The following is a 20024-nucleotide window of genomic DNA, read 5'->3' as shown; positions in this document are numbered from 1 at the left end:
GATGATCGCTACAACCGCATCACCATCACAATTGCAATATGATTTTGAATCACAATGATGCAGTCATATAGGTCGCTACACAACCACATTGAAGTGCATCATGCCACATTAAACTACAAATTCAAGTTGAAAGAGTTACTAGAAGAATGAGGTTGACTAAGAAGCTTCATATGAAAATGATTGATCTATTTTAGCTTTCAGGGTATAGAAGCTCTACAAAATTAGGAAAAAAGATCTTAACTCATAAGCTATTTTAAGTAATATATGAAATATGAGTTTTAAGGCCTAATACCTTATTAATTAAATGACTTACTTTTGCTTAAAAAATTAATCAACTAGCTCATAAACTCTCTCATAATTGTAGCAAACACATAACATGTCTTTCCATTTCCATCACTATTAACTACAAGAGTTGAGCCAATAATATATAGAAGATAAACTTTTTTCCTTATTTTATTGGTATACGAGATTCCCGTGTTGTATTTTTTTATCTTCAAAAAATGATTTGTTTCCCAATAGCAATGTTAATTATGGTAATCACACTTCATTTTAAGGTAAAACACTTTAGACTCGGCTGTTGTAGCTGATGGAACGAGATTAGACTCAAGGAGAATTCTATAGTACATGTAAGAGTTAACCTAAATACATATAAATATTCTCCCTTAAACAGGATTGACTTTTAATGCGATAATACATGTAAAAAACCAATAAAATATTAATTAAGAAAAATATGTATATTAACTTATCACACTTATTAATTTCTCAATTATAATAATAAATGTATGTTGTTGAAAACATTTATGTCATCAAATTTTCAATTTCTAAAAAGTTATATGGTTTCAAGTAAGCATGGAACTGGTCTGGTTAAATCACACTTTACCTTAAACAGGCTCAACATATATAGTATATGGTAGCTTGTGTCTAACCTGTTAGTATGTTTAACATTTTTTTTAAAACCTAGGTCTGGCTTGTTTAAAAGCCTACTCTGACCTATTAGTCTGTTTAAAAGTTTGTTTTAATATATAATCTTGAAATATGTCATCATGTATACATTTAAATATGCTAATATTTTTATTTTCAATTAGACTTTTCTAACCCTAACAATTAAATTATATTTTTGTATACATTTTTATATTAAAATTACAGATATATTATAATATTACTTATATTAAAATTGTATAATATAAATATGTTGCATAATATAACTAAATAGGCTAACCTGTTGGGTTTAATAGGACTTTGGATGTTCTAAAGTCTGACATGTTAAAGTAATAGGTTTTTCAAAAAATCTGAGTCTGACATACTCACGAAAAAAATATATTATGTTGCGTGTTGTTAGGGTTAGTGTTTGAAAAATTAAACCCTAAAACTAATAATATAACTCCCACAAATTAAAAAAAATCAAAAACTCTCCCATTGTCAATTTAGGGCAAGAAAAAAAACAAAAACTCCTCCATTGCCGATTTAGGGGAGGAGAAAAAAATAAAAATCTCCTCGTTGACGATTTAGGGGGGAGATAGAAAAAAAATGCACTTTAATAAAATCCCAGTGCCAATTTTAGGGGAGTCAGAAAAAAAAGAATTTGTCAATTTCATTATCGATTTCTGAAAAATTACAATAGTTTTATAATTTTTCTTACACCAAAACTAATTATAATTTTTCAGTTAAATGTGCACTATATATGTGAATTTGTCCAATTCAACTACAATTATTAGACTTGCTACGGTTTGCCTTTTGTTATGGTTTGTGGTTTTTGCTTTTTTGGTGGTTTGCAATTATTAGATATAAAGGAGTGACCTACTTTTCTCATATTGTACAGTAAATTCATTCTTATGGACAGCTAAGAATCGCACTACTACTTTTCCCACTAAACAAAGAAAAAACAATAACAACTTGTCTCATTCTTATATCATTTTTATTAAAGAGTGAATATTCACTTACTCAAAAAGTAGAAATTTTAAACTTATTTCTTTTTTTTAGTCATTAATTTTATGGACATTTAATAGTATTGACTTAGACATTGTATTTCATTATAACTAATAGCTAAGATGTGGAGTAAGTTGACATTCGGCTGTTTCTAGTATGTAGCCAGCTGGTAGCATGTAAATATGTTGAATAGCACTTAGTCTTCATCACTATTGACAATTGTGAATTATTGTTGAAACTATGGCAAGTGCAGTTGTGGGTGGAGCTTTTCTCTCTGGTTTTGTGAATGTTGTTTTTGATAGGCTCCTTTCACCTGAAGCTCTCAACTTGATCCAAGGTAAGAAGCTTGATCAACACTTGGTACAAAGGTTGAAGACTTCTTTGTTAGCTGCTGAAGCTCTTGTTACTGATGCTGAGATGAAACAATTCCATGATGAAAATATCAAGACTTGGCTTGATTCTCTCAAATATGCTGTTTATGATGCTGATGACTTACTTGATCTTATTCTTACACAAGCTGCTACTCAAAACAAGAAAAAGGTCAGTCATTTTCTCTCTATTTTCAAGGATAGGAAGATTGTTAGTGACTTGGAAGATATTGTTGCAAGAATAGAGGATATTGAAAAGCGTACATATATCCTTAATCTTAATAAGATTCCTAAGGATAATTTCTCATGGAGAATTGCAACAACATCTCTTATAAGAGCAGATATGGGGATACATGGTAGGGAAGATGCTAAAGAGGCCTTGATCAATTTGTTAAAACTTGAAACCGAAGCTAAAATATATGTGAATGTAATTCCTATTGTTGGCATGGGTGGGGTTGGAAAAACAACTTTAGCCCAATGGCTATACAATAATGATAAACTCATGAAGGAATTTGATCTTAAAGTATGGATTTGTGTTTCTGAAGAATTTGATATTGTTAAGATTACACAGACTATAATAGAGGCTGTGACTCGTGGACCTTGCAACACGAAGGATCTAAGTTTACTTCAAGAAGATTTGAAGGGCAAGCTGTCCGGAAAGAAGTTCTTTATTGTTCTGGACGATGTATGGAATGATGATCGTCATCTATGGAATAATTTTCAAACACCATTTCAATATGGGGTTAAGGGAAGTAAAATTCTGGTAACAACTCGCAGTAAGGATGTTGCTTCAGTAGTCCAATCTTGTCCCCCTTACATCCTCAATGAGTTGTCTGATGAATATTGTTGGTCTGTGTTTAAGGATAATGCAAGTTATGATGAATCGAGTGGTAATCCGGCTCTAGAAGAAATTGGTAGGAAGATTGTTAAGAAGTGTAAGGGATTACCTTTAGCCGTAGAAACACTGGGAGGCCTGCTGCGGACAAAACATGATACCAAGAATTGGAATGCCATATTGGAGAGTGAAGTTTGGGAGTTCTCTGTAAAAGATAGTAAGATCGTTCCAGCATTGTTGATAAGTTATTACCATCTCCCTTCATATTTAAAACGTTGCTTTGTCTATTGTTCATTATTTCCCAAGGATTATACATTTACTAAAGATGAGTTGATCTTATTATGGATGGCAGAAGATCTTTTAGAGCAGCCAAAGCGAGGAAAAACTTTTGAAGAAATTGGTTGTGAGTATTTTGATACTTTAGTTTCTAGATTGTTCTTCAAACAGTTTAGTACTAGAAATGATTTTTTTGTGATGCATGATCTTATGCATGACTTAGCAATATCCATTGGTGGGAATTTCTATTCTCAGTTTGAAGATCTCGGAAATGCAGATGAGATGAGTACGGAGACTCGACATTTGTCATATAAAAGGTTAACTCATCCTATCTCAAAAGACTTTGATGCCTTTAGTAGAATAAAATCTTTGAGGACATTGTTGCATATTGATTGCTCAACTCCTTCACCATTCAGCAATGAAAACATCACACTATCCAACAATAAGTGCTTAAGAGTTTTGTCAATTGGTCCCGATAGAGAACTCAATGTACTACCAGATTCAATATGCAAGTTGATTCATTTGCGTTACTTGAGTTTATGTACAAATATGAAGACATTGCCGGATTCACTGGGTGACTTGTACAATCTACAAACACTGAAGTTGTCAGATTGTACAAGTTTGAATATGCTGCCCAACAGCATGCAAAATCTAGTGAACTTGCGGCATCTTGATATCAGAGAAACTCCTATATTAGAGATGCCTCCAGGAATGAGCAAATTAAAAAAATTGCATTTTTTAAGTGACTTTGTTGTGGGCAAGCATAAAGAGAATGGGATCATGGAATTGGGTGAACTTTCAAATTTGCATGGATCATTATGCATTAGCAAATTAGAGAATGTTGCTAATAGTAGTGATGCATTGAAGGCAAGAATAATGGATAAGACACACATTGACATGTTGTTCTTGGAATGGTCTCTGGGGGTTGACATGGTTACTTCCTCAGAATCAGAAAGAGATATACTTGACAAGTTAAAACCTCACGAAGGCTTGCAAGTGTTATCAATCCGAAATTACAAAGGTACAAAATTTATGGATTGGGTAGGGCATCCTTCCTATCGCAACATGACTCATCTAGTATTGCAGCGTTGTATAAATTGTTGGACGCTTCCTTCACTTGGACAACTATCATCTCTTAAGTCCCTAGAGATTCGTAATTTTGATGGACTAGTAAATATCGGTGATGATTTTTACAAGTATTATGACGATCAGTCTTCATTGGAAGCATCCTTTCCATCCTTGGAGGATCTAACATTTCTGGATTTGCCATGTTGGGAGGAGTGGCAGTCTTCTGAGCACAATGCTTTTCCTAAACTTAAGACACTTGCAATAGACAATTGTCCCAGTTTAAAGGGGAATCTGCCTAGTCACCTTCCTGCTCTTGAAACAGTTAGTATTTGCGATTGTCCTCAGCTTGCTTCTTCTCTCCCAAAGGCTCATGCTATTCAACATCTGTGTATCTATAGAAGCAACAAAGTGTTGTTACAAGAGATTCCACTTTCACTTCAGTCTATAACAATTTCAGAACGTGAGGTGGTTAAGTATCTAGAATCTCTTTCGGTGTCCCAATCACAGGTTGTTGCTCTTCGCACTCTCCAGATATGGGAATGCGACAATTTTGCGTCCTTCCCTATAGAAGGATTGGCTGTTCCTAGCATGACCTATTTAGGTCTCTACCATTGTGAGAAGTTGAAGTCATTGCCTTGTCACATGAATACCCATCTCCCAAATTTGGAGAGGCTTGATATATATGATTGCCCAGAAATTGAATTGTTTCCTGATGGTGGTTTGCCTCCTAACTTGAAAAAACTTATTATCAGAAATTCCGATAAACTACTAAGCAACCTATCATCAATTGGTGTGCATGAGGGTCTCACCAATCTTCATATCAGCGGCCCATGTGAAAGTGTCAAGTCCTTCCCGAAGGACCTTTTGTTGCCTCAACTTCCTGCCCTTACAACTTTGAAACTGTATGATTTTCCAAAGATGAAGACATTGGACTGCGAAGAGCTTCTCCACCTCACCTCACTCCAAGTATTCATAATTTCAGAATGTCCGGAACTGAGGTATATGACAGGAGAGAGGTTGCCAGCCTCTCTAATTCAACTTCAAATCAAAGATAGTTTGTGTTTGGAGGAACTGTGCAAGATGAAGGACCCTAATATTTGGCCCAAAATTTCCCACATCCCAGACATTCAAATTAATAGGAGAAGGCTCACATGATTATCAACAGGTAATTCTCATTCACATGTATTATGCATCATGTTCTGCTATCACCATGCTTCATTTTCATTTTGCTTAAACTGATATAGCTCATATGGATGGACAAACATGAAGCTTTCACAAATCATGTCAGTTCTTAAACCTCACATCTCAATCAAGAGAATGGTGATTTCACTAAACTCATATTTAAGTTTACATTTTTATTGTCATATCTTTTGCTTTTAGTGTTGGTAGATTCATGCAAAAAGGAATCAGTATAAGAAGTACAAGCTTCCTAGTTAAATGCCAAATTTTCTTTTATAGTGAACATTTTTGTATAATTTAAGCAAGAAAGAGATGAACATAGCTAATGATTTTTCCCTTTTGTATGCAGGTTTGTACATATGCAAAGTGCTATTGCCATTTTCAGAATAAAACTAAGATTTCTTCTGTTTAGTGTGTATCTTCTCCATTCATTGATTTATATATAACATTTAGTAAGTTTATTGTGTTTATCCTACCAGTATTAGGAAGACTTTGTTATTCATTATTTTCATAGTGAAATATTTTCTGGACTAGGTCTCGTGGTTTTTATTATCTCTTTGAGATAAGTTTTCCACGTTAAAAATTGCACTCTCTGATTTAACTTTTTTCTGCTTGGTATAATTTTTAGTATTCTCTTGTTTTTTTGGTTTAGTTCTCACCTGATTGGAGTTACTGTGTTGTGAGCTTTGTTACCAACACCTTCACTTAGCTTCTACGAGTTTATCCACATCGAGACTAATCTTTGTTATCAACTCTTTGAACAAATGGGCATTCTAAAACTAAGATTTATTACAATCTTACTCACAAAACTCTTCTATATATATGTTGCACAGAGTAAATCTATGCACAAGGTGTATAAGAATTAAAATAATATTCCATAAAACTATTTATTTATTAACTTAAATTCTCCAATTTAATTATAAAATAATATAATTATTTAACAAAGATTAGGACACTTGTTAGTGTGTGATTGTGTAGGTTCAATACTAAGTTGATAGTAAATCAATTAAATTAATTTACTAACCAAGGTTGGTTTCTAGCAACAGTTAACATGAAGTGATATATATATTTTATTTTCAAGAATTATATAAAGTATCATATCCACAAGGACTAAAGTGTGATCTTATTTCCCATTTTGGTCGACCATTATTCCGATTAATCAATACGCTTGAAACACCCTTCCGATTCATGTCCTCGACGACCACAATAAATATAATACAATGAAGGATCATATCCGCTATACTTGCTCTTCCTTTCATGAAAGTGATACTGAAAATTATTTTGTGGTAATACATTAAGAAGCTCTAGAAAATTAGTATTATTAAAATAAATCAATCAATGATATTATTTTTGGTTCAAATAATCTAATCAAGTACCTCATAATTTTAGTATACACATAACAAGTATTTTCATTTCCATCATTATTACTACAAGAGTTTAGCCAATAATATATAGAAGATCAACCTTTCGTTTTCCTTATTTTATTGGTATAAAATCTCCATCAATGCAACTTCCCAACCTTTTTTAAAGCAAGTAAGAAGGTGACTATTGAAGTATTAATTTTTTGAGGATGAATTAAACATAAAATGCAACCATTAATATAAATAAGTAATAATACAGTTAATTGTTACTAAATCGTGTTGACCACGAGATGCATGCGTTGTATTTTTTATCTTCAAAAATGGATTTGTTTTCCTTTATCAATACTATCTACAATCATTAATAGTTTAAATAATATTTTGGTCATATCATGTGTCTAGTAAGGATAATTATTGATAAAAAAAATATAATTTTCTATCATAAAAGTTAGTATATATTTTATTCTCAATAATTGACACTGTAAGAGGAAATTACAGAAGTACCACTACTAGTTTCACTATATATAAGTGACACCACCCTTTAGCAAATTATTCAGGACTAACACTATCCTTTCTGTCCCAAATTTGATACAAGAATGGAATTCAGGCACTTATTCATTTCCATCTTTGTTCTCTTCTCAGTAAGCTTTTCATTTTCATGCCTTTACCTAATCTTTCTTTCTTCATTTTTTAAGTGCAAACATACCCGTAAAAGCCAATCTAGTAGGGTCCAGAGAAAATAGATGTATGCATCTTGACCCTCACAGATGAATAATTTGTTTACGGAATTTGAATCCATGATTCCATATCATAACCCACCATATCCTTGACTTTAGACCATTTGCACTATTTTTAGATCAATCTATTTAATTATAATAATTACTTATTAATTAATGATATAATTGATTAAGTGCACATAACTTATGTATTGATCACAAAACTGTTATTACACCCCCATATATAGTGGGGTTCTATATGTGTTATAAGGACATGTATGTGGTAATTGGGTTGAAATACCACTTATTCGATCTTTTTAAATGAATGTTTTTTGTAATAAAAAAAGGGTTCTATTTGTGGCCAATGCAATAGTACTAACTAGGTTAGATTATGATATGTATGAATATATGTTGTGGCAGGTTGCATTTGTAGGAGAAGCGAATAACCGTGTGTTGCTACCAGATGAAGATTTGTGGCAAACTCTTTGGCCAAACACTCCAATTCCAAATACTCTAACTGAACTTTTAAACCCTAAACATCGCAGGTTGGTAGTATAAATTTGTTAACTCTACATAATCTTATGTTTTTTTTGCAAGGACGTTGTCTTAAAGCATTAAAGCATTAATTATTGTTTATTAAAGCATTAAAATTATATTTTATGTTATTATTATGTTTATATTATATGTATGCGGTTTTCTTAATAACTCTCAAATTTATAACTTGCTAGACATATATAGATGTGTGTTCACAGTTGATGGATCTTCATCTAGTTTAACTTAATTGAGTGTAGTGTGTTCATTTGATGGGTTAGAGTAGTGTCCGATGCATGAATATAGAATACTATGGTAAAATATAATATAACATCATCTATATTTATTTTCTGTGGTTCCACCTTTTATTTAGTGGAACTTATGTGTTCTACTTTTTCAGTTCTATTTTTCTTTATAAATAAAATTGATGCTATCTGTTCAATTTCCCAATATAACTAAAGCAAGTTTCATTTTGTTTCTAATGGAGTTGCTTGATATATATGCTCCATCTTCTAGTGGAGCCTTTGTGGCGTGATGTGTTTGTCTACCTGAGGCATTTTATGGCTCCCACGCTCACCTTAAAAGTTCATGCATGTACATCTTATTGGTACATTTTATTTTATATGATATGATTTTTTGTAATATAATTTATGAGATTGTTAAAAGAATTTTGCATAGTATATGATGTTGGAGATGTTTGGAATATGCTATTATATGAAGTCTCAAATTGTCTAATATTAAAATGAATGAGAATATCAATGTTATATATTAGACTCAAGTTACTTGTAATTATATGCACCAATTAGAAACACGTAATGGATCTTATGCTCATAAGTGTGCTAGAACTTGTAATCTTTATTTTCTAATAATATATATGTAGTTGCTCGACACTTCCGATGATGTAGATACAATCGACCGAACCATGTTCATAGATTATTTTATCTTCTTATCTTCTATTTATTATCTTTGTTGTTTATTCGATTACTTGTAACAACACTGCGTAATGATCACTTCCGATGTTATGTTAATATGCTAATTTTAGGTTTTATAATTTTTATATTTGTAAGACTATGTTAATTTTCATTATGGATGAAAAGTATTATTTTATTTTATTCATTCATATATTTATTTTGTATTTAGCTTATAATTTAGTCAACATTTCAGAATAAAAAATTCAATCAAACTTAAAGTATATAAATTCAGGTTTTATTCACATTATTGATAATTATTAGTATCGTGTAACATCTGTGGTATAAAAAATCACGATTCTTACTACAACTTATAAAATATAAATTACCAAACCTTATATTTAAGGAAGATAAATTATGAGTATAGCCTCAAAACATACACCAATGAAAATAAAAGTGCATGTATATATTGAATATTGGCTAAAAGAAAAAGATGAGAAAAGAATTTCTTGAGCCAAACAAAAAAGAAGTGACTAAAGATCATCTTGAAGAAAGGGAGAATTTCTAGCGAAGTAAAAATCAGTGGCTATGGTGAAACCAATATTAATGCTCTTTTCCCTTTGGCCACATAATCTTCAAGAACTTTGGCTATAAATAGGAGTGTTCCATGCCATTGTAAGACACACCAAATACTTAGTTTAGTGCATATTCTCTCTTCTTGTTCTCTTGTTCTAATTGTGTGAGAAATACTTGAGTGAGAGCGAAATTGGGTGTACTTGGGTTTTTGGAAGTGAGTGAAACACTTGTAGTTCTCTTTTATCATAGTGGAATAATCCTTGTTGCTCTTCGGCTGTGGACGTAGGCAAATTGCCGAACCACATTAAATTTTCGGTGTCATTTTCTCTATTATATTTTCTCCATGGGTCTTCTGCTCTAACAAACTGATATCAGAGCTCGTAGAGCTCTTGCATGCTAAGTCGTACGATCTAAAAGAAAATTCTTAGTATGCTCTGTGTTCACAGCATTGTCTGATCTTACACACTAGAAAAGAATTATTCTTGTTACTGGAAAAGTATAATAGTGTGAAAGTGCATGTCTAGGAAAGTTCTGTCTTATGAAAGACCTAGTTTTTAAGCGTGTCTGTTAAGACCCACCTCTCTTTCCTAGGAAATTTTTTGGTGTATGTTCACGGACTACGATATTGTTCCAGTATACGATTATCATGGCGAGTGCTAAATTTGATTTGGAGAAATTTAATGGAGAAAATGATTTCAACCTCTAATGATTGAAGATGAAAGCTCTACTAGTTCATCAAGGCTTGGGCAAAGCCTTGGAAGGTAGAAACAAGTTACTAGAGAGTCTGATCGAGGACGAGAAGGATGAAAACTTGGAAAAAGCACATAGTGCAATTTTGTTGTGCTTGGAAGATGAAGTTCTACGAGAAGTGTCAGATGAAACTATAGCTGCTTCATTATGGTTGAAGCTGGAAAGCCTGTACATGATGAAGTCACTCATTAACAGACTGTATTTGAAGAAAAGAATATATACACTTCAAATGCAGGAAAGAAAGCCCATACAAGATCATCTCGATGAATTTAACAAAATTATTCTTGGTCTAAAGAATATTGATGTTAAAATTGAAGATGAAGACCAATCAATTCTTCTACTATGTTCCCTTCCAAGTTCTTACGAGCACTTCATCGATACCATGATGTATGGTCGAGAAGATCTGGCCTTGGACGAAGTAAAGGTGGCGTTGCACTTGAAAGAACTGAAGAAAAGAGTATCAGATTCGAGATCTGAAGGCTCAGGTGATAGTCTTTTCGCTATAGGAAGAACAGAAAAGCGAAATCAATTTGGTGAAAGAGGAAAATCTAGGTCCAAGTTTAAAGCAAAACCTAGAAAGTATAAATGCTTTCACTGTCACAAGAAGGGGCATATAAGAAAGAATTGCCCAGAGCGCAAAGGCAAGAAAAAGATTTATGAATATGGAGATGCAACTGTAGCAAATGGCTATGATAGTGCAGATGCACTAATAGTCTCAGAACATGACTCAAAAGATGAATGAATACTTGATTCTGGATGCTCATATCACATGTGTCCCATTAAGGATTGGTTTTCCACTTACCAACCCTTAGATGAGGGCGAGGTCCTTTTGGGAAATAATGCTCCCTGCAAGGTCATCGGCATCGGTACAATTAGAATCAAGATATTCAACGGAATCGTAAGGACGTTGACAGATGTAAGGCATATTCCAGAATTGAAGAAAAATCTGATTTCCTTGGGAACACTAGATTTAAAAGGTTATAGCTACAAAGGTGAAGGTGGAGCTATAAGAATATCTAAAGGCGCCATGGTTGTAATGAAAGGAAAGAAAGAGAATAACCTCTATATGTTACAAGGAAACACACAATCATGGGTGTTGCTGTTGTCTCCTAAACATCTGATTCTGATGTCACCAAACTATGGCATCTAAGAATGGGTCATGTCAGTGAAAGAGGTCTAGCCGAGTTGGCCAAACAAAGATTAATATACGGTCAACAAGTCGGGAAGATACACTTTTGCGAACATTGTGTTTTCGGAAAGCAATGTCGGATAAAACTCAATGCTGCAGTTCATCGAACAAGAGGCACATTGGATTATCTACATTCTTACTAAAAGAAAAAGAAGATGAAAAGACTTTCTTGAGCCAATCAAAAAAGAAGTGGCTAAAGATCATATTGAAGAAAGAGAGAATTTCTAGCCAAGTAAAAAGAAGTAACTACGGTGAAATCAACATTAATGCTCTTTTCCCTTTGACCACACAATCTTCAAGAGTTTTGACTATAAATAAGAGTGTTCCATGCCATTGTAAGACACGCCAAATACTTAGCTTAGTGCATATTCTCTCATATTGTTCTCTTGTTCTAATTGTGTGAGAAATACTTGAGTGAGAGTAAAATTGGGTGTACTTGAGTTTTGGGAAGTGAGTGAAACACTTGTAGTTCTCTTTTATTATATTGGAATAATCCTTGTTGCTCTTCAGCTGTGAACGTAGGTAAATTGCCAAATCATATTAAATTTTATATATCATTTTCTCTATTATATTTTTTTCATAGGTCTTCCGCTTTAACAATATAGTGATTTATTAACGATGAAGGAAAGTGTTTGTACATATGAATTTATTGTAGTGCAACTTGATAGAACTACCAAAAGTTAGAGACATATAAAACTTGTTTACTTACATTGGTTTATCAAACTGGGTCCTAACAATCTTGTACAACACGTTAATGTCTTAAGTTTTAAATGTGGCCAAATGTACAATTACATGAATTTATGGGTGGTGTTCTGTAATTTGACCTAGATTAACCCATTAAAGATTTAGCTTAGAAAGAGCATGCAAATGACACTGTCATTGGTCAAAGGAATTGCATGTTAATTATGTTAAAATCGCCAAATAATGAGATAAGTGAAAGTCCTAAATATGGAGGTGTGAAGAAATAAGAGCCCATAATCAAGGAAGTACAAGAATAAGAAAAGAGGCACATAAATTGAAGTACCAACTATGAAATGATCTCACCCTCCCAATTCATTATGAAATTTATGTGTACCCATATTTTCATGCTGAACCAACACTAAGTGTTTAAACAAAAAAAAGATGGAGTAGGGTAAGACTTGTATAAAACTTCAAAGCATAAATCAATGAAAGCAATGTAGCAAGCCTATACAGCAGGTGAACATAAATGCATGATGTAACATAGCTTCCATTTATGTTGCTAGTCATGTACTATAATTAATTGATCTTCACGTGTTAGTTGAATCACTCTTTAATGTACCTCTTTCCCTAATAACTCTTTTGCAAAAGATTAACCAATTCATTTCTTCTTCACTACTCAACCTTGGATTCATATTTAAGTCAAAAACTTATTTAGTTCCCACTTCCTATCATTCACCATTGTTGTTGTTATTTGTATTCTAAATTGTCTAATCACACTAGTCATTAGTTATTCATATTTTTTATAGGAGAATGATAATATGTGTTTTAAGAATATTGTTTATGGGTTTATAAAACATAATTTTTGCATTAAAAGTAATATATTTAATATCATGAAAATATTAAAGTTATCATTTTAAATCCTTAAACTTTTTATAGAAAACTAAAGTTTTGGTTGATTTTTCCTACACCCTTTTTGGGTAAGGAATTAATCTTTTCGGGATTCGTGGGAACAAGTTTTACTATCAGGAATCAAACCCTTAATCTTTTGACTATTCTAGGAATATAGTAAGGTTTTACACCATTAGACCAATATTTTATTAGTGAAATTTTGATTGATTAATAAATTGTATAAATAAAGGATTTGCATTGACAATAATCTCAACTAACATATTTATTGCACCAAATTTGAACGCAGCATCTAATTTGTCCACTCTACATATTTCAAGTGTAGGGATGTAGAGTAGGTCCATGGTAACAACAATGAATTAATTTACTTTTATTTTCATACCAAGAAGAATTAATGAGGCTCTCAATCACAATCATAATAAGTAGGAGAGTACTGTAGTAAAGGAAGAACTACATAGTAGAAGTTGAAGTTGGTTGCTTAAATCTTGCATTTCATAACCCCTTCTATGTTCTTTGTGTATTATTAATCTGAAAGTTGAGTTTTTTTGCTTTGTGTTGAAGCAAATGGGTACCAATAACTGTGAGATAAAGTCACCACCAGAAGGAACCTTATATGGGACACCAGAAGAGGGTTGTTCAGTGATGATGAACAGAAAGAAGCTTGGGATATACTTTAAAGAGTCAGAAGATAGAAGGATGGCCTTTGGGAGAGGGTATAGAGCAGGATCTACACCAGTTAATATCCATGGCAACTCCATTCTTGATCTCTCTAAAACTGGTGGTTGGCTTGCTGCCTTCTTTATATTTGGTAAGTAATGCCGGGATAACTTCATTTTAGGATAATAACAACCTGATCAATCTAAATAACTATATTTACGTATAATCTTTAGATTTAATTTTAGGATAATAATAACCTAATCAATTTAAACAAATTTGTTTATATGGATTTAGTTTGCTATTACCACATTAGTAAGCTCTCTATCTATATTCACTATCATTTCGGTCACATTACAACAAATATTGAACATTGATGTTAAAGAATAATAATAATTAATTTTATATAGGACTAGAAACGAGTCGATTATATCAAATTATGATCTAATTTAATAAGAATTTGTTTGGTTCAAAACTCAATTCAAATTATGTTTAAGTGTGAATTTTTGTTACATTACAACAAAGATTAAACATTGATGTTAAAGAGTAACAATAATTAGTTTTATGTATCAACTCCATCATTATTTGTACAACTAAAATCTACACCCACAAGATCAAATATGAGATACCTAATACTCATCTACACTCACATCAGACTATGATATCAATATGCATGTCAGATTGTAACTTTTATTCTCATTTTATTAATAAATTTAGATTATCTTCTTATACTTAGAAACAAATTTTCTTCAACAAGAACACACTATTATATGTAATATTTTGCACCCCACATATAAGAGTTGGTCACTTTCTTTATTATTACATCAAATTGTCATGCTTTTAATGAGAATGTTATATTTTCTTACAAAAATTCTACAAATTGTCCTATCTAATTTAATTTAAAAGTAAGGGTTCAGATTATGTTAATATAGTGCTACTGCTAGATTTTAGATTTTCTGCTTATGTCTTTTTCTAGTTCACTTTGGGTGGATTTTGTATAAGAAGTTCTTTGGGTTTTCCCTCTTTTCTAAGAGCTTGTACTTTTATTTTGTCCCATGTGTCAAAAATTTTTAAAAGTAAGAACCTAAGACATGATAAAAACTGAGGATAACTTTGTATATATAATGTATGCAGGGAATGAAATGGCAGAAAGAATGGCTTATTTTGGGTTATCGGTTAACATGGTAGCCTTTATGTTTTATGTAATGCATAGACCATTTTCAAGTTCATCCAATGCAGTCAACAATTTCTTAGGAATATCTCAAGCTTCTTCTGTTCTTGGTGGTTTTCTAGCTGATGCATTTCTTGGTCGCTATTGGACTATAGCTATCTTCACTACAATTTATCTTGTGGTATGTATCTGAAGAAACATTTGTTTCTATAATAGGAAATATTGTAACAATTATTTGTGAAGAAAATGGTATAAATGTTTCTTTGTTGGGTATGATAATTAAGCTTATATAAAATTACAGGGTTTAACAGGAATAACGTTAATAGCTACAATGAGCAGTTTTGTACCTAACCAAAATGAGTGTGACCAATTATCACTTCTTTTGGGAAACTGTGAACAAGCAAAACCGTGGCAAATGACTTACCTCTACACTGTCCTTTACATTACAGCATTTGGAGCAGCAGGTATAACAATTCTCTTATTTATTACTAATCAAATTATTTATCCTATACTTTATAAGATATGATGTATGATAGAACTTATTTATTGTGTTTGTTTAACATGGGTTAAACCTATTGTTGATTTTTTATCAAAATTATGTGATGTAAATGAAACATTAATGCAGGTATAAGGCCATGTGTGTCATCTTTTGGAGCTGACCAATTTGATGAAAGAAGCAAAAACTACAAGTCACACCTTGATAGATTCTTCAACTTGTTCTATCTTTCAGTAACTATTGGTGCAATTGTGGCATTCACTGTTGTTGTCTATGTGCAAATGAAATATGGATGGGGTTCAGCTTTTGGGTCATTAGCAATTGCAATGGGTATATCTAACATGGTCTTCTTCATTGGCACTCCCTTATATAGGCATAGGTTACCAAGTGGTAGTCCTCTTACAAGGGTTGCTCAAGTCCTTGTTGCTTCTTTTCATAACAGAAATGTTCCATTTCTTACCAGTGACTTCATAGGCTTGTATGAGGTTCCTGGTAGCCACTCTACTATAAAGGGTAGTAGAAAAATAGATCACACTGATGATTTCAGGTATACTTTTATTAAACCTTTTTCATTCATTGATAACAGGTTTATGAAAAATATATTTTATCTTTTGGTTGCTATGATAACAGGTTTCTTGACAAGGCAGCCCTAAAAGTGAAAGAAGATGGCACTAATCCAAGTCCATGGAGGCTTTGTACTGTGACTCAAGTAGAAGAAGTAAAGATCCTTTTAAAACTTATTCCAATACCATCTTGCACAATCATGCTTAATGTTATCTTAACTGAGTTTCTAACTCTCTCAGTCCAACAAGCATATACTCTAAACACACATATAGGTCACTTAAAACTTCCAGTAACATGCATGCCTGTGTTCCCTGGCCTAAGCATATTCCTTATATTAGCACTCTACTACTCAATCTTTGTCCCTATTTTTCGACGAATAACCGGTCAGCCTAATGGTGCATCACAACTTCAGAGAGTAGGGATTGGACTAGCAGTGTCAATTATATCAGTGGCTTGGGCTGCAATCTTTGAGAGGTTTAGAAGAAACTATGCAATTGAACATGGTTATGGATCAAGTTTCCTCACAGCAATGCCTAATCTTAGTGCATATTGGCTTCTAATACAATATTGCCTAATTGGTGTAGCTGAAGTTTTTTGCATTGTTGGGTTACTTGAATTCTTGTATGAGGAAGCACCTGATGCAATGAAGAGTATAGGATCTGCATATGCTGCTCTAGCTGGTGGACTAGGTTGTTTTGTTGCAACAATAATAAACAATATTATCAAATCAATCACAGGGAAAAAGGGTCAAGAATCTTGGTTGTCACAGAATATAAATAGTGGTAGATTTGATCACTTTTATTGGCTTCTAACAGTTTTGAGCCTTGTCAATTTCTGCATCTTCATATATTCAGCACATATATACAAATATAGGACACATCAAAGTCAAGGTAATGAGATGGAGAAATTGGATATGGAAAACAAAGGGAGCACTCCACAACAATGTGTAGCTAAATAGAAAAGACTATACTTTGGTTAGTGTCAATGCTTAATTGGCTTTGGCTACATGTAGGAAATGATATGAACACAATATGTAGTGTCTTTGTTATAGCACATTATTATTCTACAAGACCTTGATTGATTAATGATGTGATATTTTTATTTCTAGTTACAATGATGCTTAAAAACATAGAGTTGAATGTTTAATGGCAGATCAAGTGTCACAATATCACTAACCATTATTACAATTTTGTCAATATGCATATTACCAATTACTTTTCTACATGAATGACTTACAACAATTAAGGAGCAGATGTGCAACAAAGTAAAATCGTATTTGTATTTGACAGAGTAACATAATGTTTACTACCTACCCCTACCAGTAAAGAACAAGTGGAAACAAGGGAATGGCTTAGAGAAGGAACTTCAAGCCAAAAGGATTTAAGCATGAAAAGGATGATCTATAATAATGTACAAAAGAACTTGATTAGTTATTAATTCTCCCTCTAAAGTATGCACTATATAGAGTCTCCTTTTTTTTGTTCTTGCCAAATATGTATCTTCTTCATCTATCAAATTTGACTAGTTTTAATATTATGAATAATAACTTCATTGTATCATTGATTTGCCTACACTTTTATTTGCTTCTTGCTTCTTAATACTATCATTGGACAATAATGAGCTCTAATAGGGGTGTAGAAAACACATAGGTTTGGACTCTAGTTTATACAATGATTTCTATATAATTTGTATAATACCATTTAAATATCAACAAGAGAATTTGGGTATATAATCATATTTGATTCTTGACACACATATTTATATATCTCACTTACCAATTTATAAGCATGAGAAAATAAATTATTTGTTTTAAAATGAGATACCACTAATAGTTAACATATATAACATTAAAAATATTAATTATTCACATTTTTTATTCTCTTTTCTGACAAAACTATGGGGTAATAGTAAAAATCATGAAATTTAATAACAAAAATAAATCTTTTACTATTCACAAAATATTTGGCTAGATTTCTTGAATTATATATTTTATTCTAGTATTAGGTATGAGTGAACTACTTTCTCTCATCTTTAAATATATGATTGTTTGATTATTCTTCACATTTAGTAAAATGTTGGAAATATAATTAGTATGATGGTTAAATTGAGATGATTATGAATCAAACAATATATTGTTATTTATAACAAAAATCATGTTTCCCAATGTATGGTAATGTTGCACGCCGACCAAAGCTTCCAATTTTATAGGGTGCAATGAGTCAGCAATATATATGAACATGACTTGTCTATTGCTATTATGAACCAACGGGTCCTTCTCCTTAAACTCAAGTCACACACGTCAAAACAATCAAAACAAACCAATATCAAATATTTATAACAATTTCTCTTCCACTTATACATCTCCTATCATGAATTCTTATATTATTCTTAATCAAATAAGAATATTTTTCCTCATTTCTTATTGTAATATTTTTATTTCTTAAGATCTAATACTAATTGTATCCAAACATTCTTATGTTTATTCTTATTAAAATAATGTGATAGAAAAGATGAGAGATAAAATTATTTTTTATTACTAATATATAAGAACCAAATAAAAATAAGAATGATATTTATAAATATGGAGAAAAATAAATGTTAATTTTAATTTATAAAATTGTGTGATAAATTATAAAATAATGTATGAGATTTAAATAAGAATGAAATTGATATTTTATAATATTAATTTACATGTTTAATAAACATTTGAAATTGTAAAGGACGGAGAGCAAAGCCAAAAGAAATAAGTTAAATGTACGTGTACAGAAAGTGACAAGATGGAATGTGAATTTCATGTGATAATTTTCTAAAGTGTTTTTCTTAGAAGGATTGCATCATCTCCATGAGATTTGAATTACTTGTAGTGATCTATTTATTTTTTAATTGTTAATATTTGTTACCGGTGAAACTCGAATAGTTAACCTCCTTCATTGTAATTCTTCATCCTAATCATTAGACCACATTATAATTCATTTTTTTAATTTGTTAATTTGTTATAGGTGAGAATAAAACCTACAATTTACTTAACTTCATTCTTTAACCTTTTCACCCTAATCATAAGATGTCTACTCCACACATGAGATTATATCTGATTCATGTAGAAGTGCAGAACTTTAGATATTTTAAAATCTACTTACATGTCTTAAAGATTATGTCACATGTAAACTTACTAAGTCATAGACGTGATAGATATAATACATATTAATAAGCTCATTAGCCGATGTGTTTATGTCCTAAGAAACATATAATAGAGAAGAAAATGACTAAATAAATCCATCATATAAAATATGAAAATGATTAATGTCAGATATAAGTGAAAACTAAGAAAAAATAAGTGTAGTTCTCTCTATATAATTATGCTAATTAATCAATACTTACGAGTAGCCTGTAATTTGAGTACATTTCTTAGTTTATGACACCTACAATTTTGTTAATACTAACTGTACATAATTATATGTTTTTATAATTGTTTCCAACATTCAACCTATAAGATGTTTATCAATTGATGTTGATTCAAGTGATACATGTTTGATTTCACTTAAGTAAAGTCTCGGGTTCGAATCTTATAGATGGAAAAAATACGAAGAGTTAGCTCCATATACAAGTAAATGTTATTAGTGTGGACATGATTACATCCAATGTAAGAATATAGTAAACAAAAAAACCTATAAGATGTTTGGATTGATCATGATGTAACAAAACAATAGAGTCATGAGTCACATTTATATGCGAAAAAATCTTAATGACACCATATATTTTACAAATATGAGGTTAATTGAGAAGAGTTTGAATGAGAGGAACATGTTTCTTGCTATGGTTCATTCCGAATTTCTCTAAATCTGAATAATCCAAAAAGTGATTATGATTGAAAG

General features: G+C 31.7%; 2 protein-coding genes across 2 annotated transcripts; both read left to right on the top strand.

The window, feature by feature from the left end:
- On the top strand, nucleotides 2102-5930 carry LOC109355731 (putative disease resistance protein At3g14460). The gene is made up of 2 exons (XM_019598925.1): nucleotides 2102-5638; nucleotides 5854-5930. The coding sequence occupies exon 1, from the start codon at nucleotides 2167-2169 to the stop codon at nucleotides 5626-5628; it is 3462 nt and encodes a 1153-aa protein (XP_019454470.1). The 5' UTR covers nucleotides 2102-2166; the 3' UTR covers nucleotides 5629-5638; nucleotides 5854-5930.
- LOC109357477 (protein NRT1/ PTR FAMILY 6.1) lies at nucleotides 13743-17303 on the top strand. Its single transcript, XM_019601462.1, has 6 exons — nucleotides 13743-14075; nucleotides 15056-15273; nucleotides 15394-15556; nucleotides 15718-16135; nucleotides 16219-17121; nucleotides 17155-17303. Exons 1-5 carry the CDS (start codon nucleotides 13832-13834, stop codon nucleotides 17108-17110), a joined length of 1935 nt encoding a protein of 644 aa, XP_019457007.1. The 5' UTR covers nucleotides 13743-13831; the 3' UTR covers nucleotides 17111-17121; nucleotides 17155-17303.

Source organism: Lupinus angustifolius, chromosome LG09 (assembly GCF_001865875.1).
Source record: "Lupinus angustifolius cultivar Tanjil chromosome LG09, LupAngTanjil_v1.0, whole genome shotgun sequence".
Classification (NCBI taxonomy): Eukaryota; Viridiplantae; Streptophyta; class Magnoliopsida; order Fabales; family Fabaceae; genus Lupinus; species Lupinus angustifolius.
The sequence above is the reverse complement of the archived record's forward strand: the minus strand, read 5'-3'. Positions and strand labels throughout refer to the sequence as shown.

Bases quoted from the DNA above. Each gene is read 5' to 3' on its own strand.
- LOC109355731 (XM_019598925.1), top strand. From the start codon at position 2,167: ATGGCAAGTGCAGTTGTGGGTGGAGCTTTTCTCTCTGGTTTTGTGAAT.
- LOC109357477 (XM_019601462.1), top strand. From the start codon at position 13,832: ATGGGTACCAATAACTGTGAGATAAAGTCACCACCAGAAGGAACCTTA. The intron at 14,076-15,055 runs GTAAGTAATGCC...TAATGTATGCAG, and splicing joins TGCTGCCTTCTTTATATTTG to GGAATGAAATGGCAGAAAGA. The intron at 16,136-16,218 runs GTATACTTTTAT...CTATGATAACAG, and splicing joins GATCACACTGATGATTTCAG to GTTTCTTGACAAGGCAGCCC.